Source organism: Paramisgurnus dabryanus, chromosome 12 (assembly GCF_030506205.2).
Source record: "Paramisgurnus dabryanus chromosome 12, PD_genome_1.1, whole genome shotgun sequence".
NCBI lineage: Eukaryota > Metazoa > Chordata > Actinopteri > Cypriniformes > Cobitidae > Paramisgurnus > Paramisgurnus dabryanus.
In genome coordinates, this window is record NC_133348.1 from 23,630,012 (window position 1) to 23,641,137 (window position 11,126).

General features: G+C 37.9%; 1 protein-coding gene across 1 annotated transcript; it reads left to right on the top strand.

The window, feature by feature from the left end:
• Nucleotides 1–3,003: 3,003 nt before the first annotated feature.
• psma8 (proteasome 20S subunit alpha 8) lies at nt 3,004–8,990 on the top strand. Its single transcript, XM_065257268.1, has 7 exons — nt 3,004–3,205; nt 3,941–4,067; nt 5,435–5,559; nt 6,452–6,574; nt 6,673–6,792; nt 6,904–6,966; nt 8,594–8,990. Exons 1-7 carry the CDS (start codon nt 3,104–3,106, stop codon nt 8,687–8,689), a joined length of 756 nt encoding a protein of 251 aa, XP_065113340.1. The 5' UTR covers nt 3,004–3,103; the 3' UTR covers nt 8,690–8,990.
• Nucleotides 8,991–11,126: the final 2,136 nt, after the last annotated feature.

Below are 11,126 nucleotides of genomic sequence, written 5' to 3' on the forward strand. Positions count from 1 at the left end.
TAATTGTGCTTTATAAACCATCTCTTGTATTTCAGAGTGTTATGTAAGTAATCGAAGTATTCTTGCTAAGTATGCATTCACAATATTAATGGTGCACACGCGCTGACGAGAACGAGCTCGAGGGGAGGTTGCTCGATGGTAGTGGGGGAGGGACATGAAATTGTAAACATTTGGAAACCGCTCAATCCTCCAGAGTTGCCGACGGCAGCTTTAATCTTTATTGAAAGTGCTTCATATTTGTAGACGAAATGTAACAAACATTTCGAATTTGGAGCCTATTTGACTGAGAAAAGGGGTGTTTGTAGTCTCACTCCATCAACAAAGATATAGGACTTCCTGCTTTTAATGATGCAAAATGATGATTTTTACATCATTGAAAGAAGGAAGTGCAAGACTGAAATCTGTATTTCTCATGTCTCAGCGGAAACTGAGGAAATGATGTACGACCATTTAAAAACATGACTGGGGTTCCAACGATACAAAGCTTAATGGGGAAGTGTCCCTTTAATGGACTAAGTGTAACTTCCGGTAGACTTCCACATAGAAGCAATAACAACAGAGTCTATTTACAGCAGATTATTTTCGATAACAAGGGAAACAAATGACAAGTAAATTACCTTCATTCATATACCGTATCTAACGCGTATCAATTATTACACTGACTATTGCGAACGTCCTATCAGAACTGCAGGCATCGTTCTAGAAAACCATGGCTACCATGGGTCTGATGCCCATTCCAACTAAAACAGTAAATGTTCATGATTTAATTTGAAAGAAGAACTAACAAAATTCTATCGTCTGTTAAAATTTCATGCAAATATCTTTAAAAAGGAGAAAGTTACAAGCAAAAATATGTGAATAAGCAGCAATTTCGGTCACACACCTTCCATAGACATCCATATATAACTTTTCCTCTGATTTCATAACTTTCTCAATCCTCAACGGATTTTTATAATCCAGGTATCTCTGTAAATGGGAATTTTGAGCTTTGGGGTTTTTAAAAATATTGTCATCATACCTACACTGTGGTAACGTTACTGTGTGAAATTAATGTATACATACAGTGTTAGCTACAGGTCCTTGAATTCTTGTCTGGCTGCCAAACCTCTCCACACAGTTTTAATCCTCGTCATCTCCTCTCGTCTTCAGCAAACCCAAACATTCTTTTTTCGACAAGTTATTTGATCAGTTTTTTGATTTATATAAGATCATTTCAGCCACTAGCCAGATCCGGACTGATAAATAATCACAGACCGGAAGCTCACGTGTGTTCAGGTGCATAACCTGTATGTATCATTACAACTAAATGGAAATCATCCACACAGACAGTTTTTCTTTAGGCTACACATAATTTTCATATTTTTTTCTCAAACATGCTCTTTAGTGACACACCCTGGAGCCCCCAACAAGCACACTAATAATGTTTAACAATAAAGGATTAAACCGTTTGTGGTGGGATAGTCCTGAAAATGTCTGTTTTTAAGTTCAAAGTGTTTTTTTTTGTTGTTTTTAAAAATTAATATAAATGTGTTTTACAAAAGCTATATACGTTTTTTAAATGGTTTCTATTTATTTCCCACTTTGTTAAAATCATATAAGAAAATAAACATTTTAAGCAGATTTAAATTCTTGTTTTGGTTAAAAAATACCACTCTCAACAATTATGAACGCATTTATATTTATAATTAGTTACAAAATAAAATCAAAGTGAAATGCCAATGCCAAACCAAAACTAAATACTCTACCTTTTAGTCGCTTTTATTTGACAGTAAATTGACCGAATTATTCCATAAAGAAATAATCTTTACTAGACAAAAAAGCGACGTTGTGTACTAGAGGTCGACCGATTTATCGGCCGGCCGATTAATTGGCCGATTTTTGGCATATTTTAAAAAATCGGCTTTGGCCGATTTTGCTGCAAAATTAGGCCGATTAATAGGCAGGCGCATCTGCGGGCACCTAAGCGCTGTTGTAGAGCTCGTGACGCTGCCTGCCTCTTGCTGCAAGCAGCTCGCTCCCGTCTCTTGTGTGTGCAGCCATGCCTTGTTCACAAACAGCTTTACTAAATGATGGGGATCGCGCGAATTAAGCAGCCAGTACAACAGCGCGACGGGGTTATGTCTCGCGGTGCACTGTCCGTGCAAAGATTAGGCTCATTTAATGTGATTAATGAGTGATGATAAGTTTTGTTTGCGTGACAGAGAGAGAAGAGCCGCGCCCGCACGCTTTCTGTCTCCCTGCTTTTATTACTCAAAACAAAACTGACCCGATGGCGAAAGGTCGGAAGACCAAATCATATCCACCGAGGAAATGTTTTTCGTGTTGTTACAGTAACACTTTGTTTACAGTTTTGCGCTGTTCAGCCTGGATTAGAACACAGCGCGTCCGATTCGCGAACTGACTCCTTTGAACGGATTCGTTTGAATGAACGGTTGAAACAACAGATCTGTCCCAACACTAAAGTCACAAGACGTCACTGTCAGCACAATCAGTCACTTATAGCGTCTCAGAAATGAGAATGTAAATGTGTTTAAAAAGATTTGCCCTAAATAACAGTCTCAACTAAAAACCATAGACATTTACTATGTTAACTTTATGATGAATAAATATTTTATCAGGTCTACCAAATAAGGATTTTATCCTACAAAGCAATAAAAGCCATGGTAAAAAACTGATCAAAGATGTCGACAGCAGAGTGTCAGGTAATAATCTGTGTCTGATAAATGCATGGTGCAGAGGAGGTTGCAAAACTCTTCAGAAAGACCAGTCATATATTTTTAAATACTTTGACTTAAATAGTGACATTTTTGCATTTAAAATATCTGCTAATAATGATGAGAACATTTTGATTATTATGTACATATAGAAAATCGGCCAAACATATCGGCCATCGGCTGCCCTGATTTCTAAAAAATCGGCATCGGCCAGAGAAAAAGCATATCGGTCGACCTCTATTGTGTACCACGCAACATCATACAACTCCCACAATTCAACGCGCGCCGATCTTGCGCATGCGCCTTTAATTTCGAAACCTCTTTGGCAGACTGTGCTTGAAAACTATCGGCTAACTGTGCTTTTGTACATTTGTGTTTAGTGTGCAGAAATGGCTGCAAGATATGACAGAGCTATAACAGTGTTTTCCCCTGATGGTCACCTGTTTCAAGTGGAATATGCTCAGGAGGCAGTGAAGAAGGGCTCAACTGCTGTGAGTGTATTTACATCATCTGATCAAGAGCTTTAGCATGCTGGCTAACGGCTAGACAAATGCACAGACTCATCACTGCTTAATAATGGTTTATGGTGAACAAGTGCTAGATACGTATACAAATAATGCCATCGGTTATGATTGTTTGGAAACAGTTGGCTCGTTGGATTTATTTGCAACAGTGTTTTAAGTGTGATAACGTTACAGCTAAGCGTGACTTGCATGTTGCGGCTAACATTAGCATGTGCTTTACTGCAGATATTAAAACTACATAAATAAAACTGTGATTAGCTTGTTATTGTATTGTCATAAATGCATTTAACACTTAAGTCTAACACACGGTGTACACTGTGAAGAAAGTTTGACTTTGGGATTTGGTAAACGAGCTAGCCAGCTAATGAATGAAATTAACAGTTACAAAGGTCTGAATAACTGTGCTTAGTACATTTTCTACCTCAGGAAAGTTATATTTGCTTCGCGTTTACAACATAAATAAAAATTAATGTCTCTTAATTGATTGTTAGTACTATTACGTTTTATAAGGCCTTGACAACATGACACACAAAGTTTCGTTTTCTCGATGTAATTACTTATTTGTCCTATAGAGGGCGATGAAAGCCCATAGTTTAGGATTGGACATGGCTAATAAAGTTTTTACCAGTCTACACTGAAGGATCGTTTCCTTATCTGTAAACGTTGCCAGCATCCATATACTTACAATATGTTTATTTTAAGGTTGGAATCAGGGGAAAGGATATTGTTGTCCTGGGTGTTGAGAAGAAGTCGGTGGCAAAGCTTCAGGAGGAGAGAACCGTCAGGAAAATCTGTGCTCTGGATGAGCATGTGTGCATGGCCTTTGCAGGTAAGCCTCATTTATCTTTGTCTTAAAGGGGAAATTTCACAAGACTTTTTTGTCAAATAAAACTTTGGTGACATCACAAGAGGAGCCACATTTCTAATGAGCTATTTTTTACATGCTTGCAGAGAATGGTTTATCAAAACTAAGTTACTGGGTTGATCTTTTTCACATTTTCTTTTAGGGCTGGGCGATATGGCCAAGAAAAAATATCAAGAAAATGTTTTCCATATCAGTTGATAACGATAATTATGATGATAAATAAAATTCTTTATTCCTGTATAATTTAAAGGCAGATTTTTGCTCCTGGATGAAAATTGATAAAACCAGACAGTTAATAATGGTTTAAACTAACTACTTTTTATTCAGAACATTACAAATACAAAAATCTTGTTTTAATGTTCAAGCATATGTATTAAATGTAAATATATTTGTTATGAAATGAACAAATTTTTGACACAGAAAGTAGCAGGCGACTGTCACTAAGACCCAAGACAGACCGCTTTAAGTTTCAATATACTGAGTAACATCCAGCTGTAAGAAAGAAAACTTAGTTCAGCGATCATGTGTGTGTTATACATATACGAGCTATACGCTGATAAATGGATGTCAAGAGCGTCACGTTGCTGTGGGAGTGCACACTCATACATCTGCTGTTTTTTCTCAGTTTCCTGAATTTGTCCTTGCACAACATTACGCACAGCGCGTAAACATTATGGATCACTTATCGAACTGTCGTTATTGTTTTATCGGAAAAATTTATATCGGTAAAATTACAGTTAATGAATTATCACCCAGCACTATTTTCTTTGTTGATAGAAGCACTGGAGACCCAATTATAGCACTTAAACATGGAAAAAGTCAAATTTTCATGATATGTCCCTTTTAATTTTGTTTATATTTAATAATGCATTATTAAATAGGATACATGAAAATCTGACTCTTCCGAAGTTTAAGTGCTAAAAATGTGAAAAAGAACAACCCAGTTACTATGTTCTGGTAAACCGTTATCTGCAAGCATGGGAAAAAATAGCTAATTGAAATTTGGCTTACCTTGTGATGTCAGAAGGGGAAAATACCGCCCCTTAATCTGCACTATCCAACCACAGCACAGAGAGAGAAAATGATTGACAGCACAATTGAGTTTCGATTTCAACAAACCACCATTATGGTGATCAGTGTTTGCATTTCACCAGCTGATTTGCATCAAAAACTGCATATTTTGCTCACACCTACCAGGTGGCAATTTTAACATTTTAAAATAAATTATCTATATAGTATTTTCAGCTAAAACTTCACATATGTACTCTGGGGACACTATTAGTTCAGTGCTAATGAAACATACTAAAAAACCTTTGTTTTTTGTTGTCCAGGTCTAACAGCAGATGCCAGAATTGTCATCAACAGAGCGAGAGTAGAGTGCCAGAGTCACAGACTTACAGTAGAGGACCCAGTTACTGTAGAGTACATCACCCGCTACATCGCCACACTTAAACAGGTAATATACTTATCCTGTTATATTATAATCAATCTATCAAACTATTCATCTCTATTTATATATTTTCTGACTTTATGGTGGTTTCCTAGACAGGGATTAGACTAGTCCTAAGCTAAAATAAATGTAAGAGCTGTACAAACTGAAAACAACTTGCACTGACATATCTTAAAATACATCAGTGACCTTTGTTTTGCCTCAAAATGCACACAAGTAATGTTTTTAGTAAGGCATGTTTGTTAAAACTCTTTATATTTCCTAATTAAACTTAAGCCTATTCCTGGTTTAAGATAATCCCTGTCCGGAAAACCACCCCTATGTGTTCAAGTAGAACATAGGACAAACTACAGTTTATCAGGGACTGTGGGTTTTATTCAGATTTGCAATAAAACGCATAGAAGAACAAAAAAGCATGCAGGTACTAAAGCATACATTAGCTGCAATTTATTAATTTATTGATAATCCATCCTGGCAGGATATACGCTATGATCGAGAAGGTGGTTCACCCAGAGTGAGGCTAAGCTATTGCACTCCCAAATCTGGGAATCTCAACAGCAAAAATTCTGGTAGTTGGGGACTGCGTTCACGCTCTTCCCTGATAATTTTGTGGGCTATCATGGCCTAGTGGTTAGAGCAGGGGTGGGGAACCCTGGTCCTGGAGGGCCACTGTCCTGCGTAGTTTACTTCCAACCCTAATCAAACACACAAGTAGTCCTGAAGACTTTAATTAGATTTTTCAGGTGTGTTTGATTAGGGTTGGAACTAAACTCTGCAGGACAGTGGCCCTCCAGGACCCAGGGTTCCCCACTCCTGGGTTAGAGAGTCAGGCTTGTAACCTAAAGGTCATTGGTTTGATTCCCTGAACTGAAGTGTAAGGTGTTTGCTCATTTTACAGCGTTACACTCAAAGCAATGGACGTCGTCCCTTTGGTATCTCTGCTCTTATTGTGGGTTTTGACTACGATGGCACTCCACGTCTATATCAGACAGACCCCTCTGGAACATACCATGCATGGAAGGTAAAAAAGCATTAATACCCTGTAAAGCAGCAATTGATCGGTTGTACTTTATTCTTCTGCACCCGTTTTGCGTGTATTGATCTCATCTGTGTCATCAGGCAAACGCAATCGGCCGTAGCGCGAAGACGGTGAGGGAGTTTTTGGAGAAAAACTACACAGACGAAGCCATCGCTACTGATAACGATGCCATCAAACTGGCCATCAAAGCCTTACTAGAGGTAAATCCATCATTAGCTCGGTTACGTGTGTACAAACGCATTCTCATATCGCATAGCTGACGGGATGTAACATGTTTGCTGAAGCAATTGTATATGATCTGTGCCACATAGGTTGTGCAATCCGGGGGCAAGAACATCGAGCTGGCTGTGATCCGAAGGAATCAGCCCCTAAAGGTAATACACTTACTATTATAGGAAGAGTTCACCATGTCAATCTGTGCTGTATGTATGCTCTCAGGAGATTTTGACACGCTAGAACCAAAGTTTGATATTTTGTGGTTTAATTGATGAAGGTTTAAATCAAAACAAACCAACTGCAGTTGAATTGATATTAATTGGAATGCACAACCAAAAAACTAGATTTCTGAAAAAAAAAACTGAGTTATCTCGTTTCGCAACGAAACTCTTCAATTACATTTTTGCAGTCCAAAGTGACTTATGTAATGTATAAATTTTATCAGTACATATTTCTTGTCATTCAAACCCAAGACCTGGGTGTTGTTTGCATCATGCTGTATCAGTTGAGTCTGGTTCTAACACATAGCAATTATACTTATTCAATTATAAAGCACAAATATTCTCCTGTTTTGAGTTTAAAAGCCTGTGAATTCTGTAAAGCTTAGTTGTATTAGAGGGGGATATATCATGAAAATCTGACTTTTTCCATGTTTAAATGCTATAATTGGGTCCCCCAGTGCTTCTATCAACCTAGAAAATTTTGAGAGAAAAAAACAACCCAGTAACTTAATTTTGGTAAACCATTCTCTGCAAGCATGTAAAAAAATTAGTTATTGAAATTTGGCTCCCCTTTTGATGTCAGAAGGGGATAATACCGCCCCTTAATTTGCACTATCCAACCACGGCACCTACAAGGGGCAAATTTTAAAATGCTATAATAAATTATCTATATGGTATTTTGAACTAGAGCTTCACATATGTACTCAGGTGACACCAAAGATTTTTCTTCTTAAAAAAGCCTTGTATAATTTTCCTTTAAAGGGACACTTTTTGTTAAAATATGCTCATTTTCCAGCTCCCCTAGAGTTAAACGTTTGTACTGTTTTGGAATCCATTCAGCCGATCTCTGGGTCTGGCACTAGCACTTTTAGCATAGCTTAGCATAATTCATTGAATCTGATTAGACCATTAGCATCGCGCTAAAAAATAACCAAAGAGTTTCGATTATTTTTTCTATTTACAACTTGACTCTTCTATAGTTACATCGTTTACTTAAGAGCGACGGGAAATTAAAAGTTGCGATTTTCTAGGCAGATATAGCTAGGAACTATTACTCACATTCTGGCATTATAATCAAGGACTTTGCTGCCGTACCATGGCTGCAGAAGGCGTAATTATATTACGCAGTGGCTGAAAGTAGTCCCCTTGGAAGACTATTTTCGGGCACTGCGTAATATCATTGCACCTCTTGCAGCCATGGTACGGCAGCAAAGTCCTTGATTATGTCGCTTGATTATTTTGAGCGTGATGCTAATGGTCTAATCAGATTCAATGGATTATGCTAAGCTATGCTAAAAGTGGTACTGCCAGACCCGGAGATCGGCTGAATAGAAAACTGTAAAAATTAAATGTTTAACTCTATGGGAGCTTGGGGAAAGTAAGCATATTTTCCCAAAAATGGAGTGTCCCTTTTAAAGTTTCCTAATTTTTATTGAGTGACTCCTTTAATATAGTGTTGGCTTGAAAAAATATTTTTATATTTTAATAGCAAAACACAAACACTGATATGATATGTTTATTCATTTGGTTATAAGTTTAGTGACACATTTGTCCCCTTTTCTAGATCCTAGAGTCCAAAGAGATCGAAACGCTGGTTGCTGAAATAGAGAAGGAAAAAGAAGAGGAGGCAGAGAAGAAAAAGCAAAAGAAGTCTTCATAAACCATTTTCATAAACGCATACTTCCTCTCCTAATTTTGTTTATATGGGCAGAAGCACTTGGTTAAGGCCCACACTGACTGTACCCCACCTCTCATCTGCTAAGAGCACAATCTCTCACTCTTCTGCTGGACCCAGAGTGTTTTACATTAAAAACAGATTTAATAACCATTTAGAAATGTATACAATATTTGCTTTATGGAAAAAATCTACTTAAAACATGTTCAGGGTTTACATTTGTGTAAAGCATGCATGAGAGATTGTGCTCTGGTCTGTCTATCCTAATAAACTGGTTTGATTTGTACCCATGGACTGGTTGTTTTTATTGTGATGGAAACTATGCATTTAGAGAGAAAACGCTGTTTACAAATATCTGCTGTTTTGGAGCAAAGAGTTAGGATGGAAAATGACTATCTGTGTGTATGAACGGAGAGCAGGCATCAGATAACATTAAAAACATCTTTGTTTTTATGAGTGAGCTCATGCATAATAATAACGGGGAAAATTACCTCTGTCTTCCCTCATTTGACGTGCCGTCAGAGGAACGGAAACCTAGAACGCACCCACATATATTCTGTCTGTGCGTCTTTGATCTGAGACGGTTAACAGCGTGTGCAGCTGATGATACGATCAATAATTAATTCAATTGAAGAGCTGCAGCCTGGAACGATTTCAGTGGCTCTTCATCGAGTCTATTGTGTACAGTGTCTATGCATTACTCAGCACAAGGGGGCTGTGAAACGCTGATGTCAGATGTCCTTGACAAAAACACTGATAGGTTTTATGCACAAACTCGTTTTTTAATTGGAAAGAAAAGCACATTTTGTGCCTTCAGAATTTTCTGCACTGATTTTGTAAGCTTGCATTGGCATGCGAGACTGAATAGCATGCGCGCACACACACACACTAAGGGGACTGTGAATGCTGCAGGCATATCAATATTTAGCTCCCAGCGTCTCATTCATGATTATTCAGAGCTAATGGAATATTTCAGAATCCTGTACCTCGGGCAAGCACACAGAGTATTTAAGTTTCTGAGGTTGTGGCAAGGCATACATTAAAGGAGCTCCTTTAAAGAACATTCAATTAAAAAACACAGACATTGGAGGGAAATAGTGGAGGAATTTAATAGTGATACCGAGCAGAGGTAAACCCTAACGAACTATGACACTGTCAGATAGCTTTTAACTTCAATCCTTTAGAGCAGTGATCTCCAACATGGTTGCCCGCTGAAGCACATTCTGCTAATAGCCACAATGTTATAATGAATTAACTTGAGGGATAGTTACCAAAATTTTAATTCTGTCATTTCCTCACCCTCAAGATGTTTCAAACCTGTATAAATTTCTTCATTCTGCAGAAACACAAAGATTTGCAATCAAGCAGGTTTGGGGCACCATTGGCTTCCATAGAAAAAAAAAAACTTAAACTTTTTGGTCACAAACATTACTTCAAAATATCATCAAAGAAATATATACTGGCTTGGAACAACTTGAGAGTGAGAAAATGAGAAAATTTTTGGGTGAACTATCCCTTAAAGTCAGTTAAATAAAACGATACATTTGCTTAAAGGGACACTTCACTTTTTTTGTAAATATGCTAATTTTCCAACTCCCCTAGAGTTAAACATTTGATTCTTACTGTTTTGGAATCCATTCAGCTGATTTCCGGGTTTGGTGCTAGCACTTTTAGCATAGCTTATAGCACAATCTATTGAATCTGATTAGACCATTAGCATCGCGCTAAAATATAACCAAAGAGTTTCAATATTTTTTGTATTTAAAACTTGATTCTTCTGGTGGTTTGGTTACTTTCAATAGCAGGGGACTATTTTTGGGCAGTGTGGAATATAATTACGCCTGCTGCAGGTCTCAGTACACAATGTAACTACAGAAGAGCCAAGTTTTAAATAGGAAAAATATTGAAACTCTTTGGTTATTTTTTAGTGCGATGCTAATGGTCTAATCCGATTCAATAGATTGTGCTAAGCTATGCTAAAAGTGCTAGCGCCAGACCCGGAGATCAGCTGAATGGATTTCAAAACGGTAACGGTACATTCACACAGGGCGTAAGTGTTAACACTTAACGGAAGGCTTGTCTGAAGCGTGGCCAACAGCCAATCACTGTGGCCCCAACACAAGCTCCGGTCTTCCATAAACGTAATTGGCTGGCTCTGCCTAGGTTATTTGCATAAGGCGATATGATTGGCTGACGCACGCGTTGCCGCTTGAAAAGTTGAGAAATGTTCAACTTCTGCCGCAAGCAACGGCACTGACGTGGCGCAGACTGATCCACAATTCAGTTCGCCAACGCTTGACGTAACCCATTAAAAGTGAATAGGAAGCGTCAACGCTTACGCCCCCTGTGAATGCGCTGTAAGAATCTTTACCTCTAGGGGAGTTGGAAAATGAGCATATTTTCAAAAAAAAGTGGAGTGTCC

What these genes read in the sequence shown, in the direction of transcription:
- psma8 (XM_065257268.1), top strand. Translation starts at nt 3,104, where the DNA reads ATGGCTGCAAGATATGACAGAGCTATAACAGTGTTTTCCCCTGATGGT. An exon ending in GAACATACCATGCATGGAAG is followed by an intron (nt 6,575 to 6,672) that starts GTAAAAAAGCAT and finishes CTGTGTCATCAG; the next exon opens with GCAAACGCAATCGGCCGTAG. An exon ending in GAAGGAATCAGCCCCTAAAG is followed by an intron (nt 6,967 to 8,593) that starts GTAATACACTTA and finishes CCCCTTTTCTAG; the next exon opens with ATCCTAGAGTCCAAAGAGAT.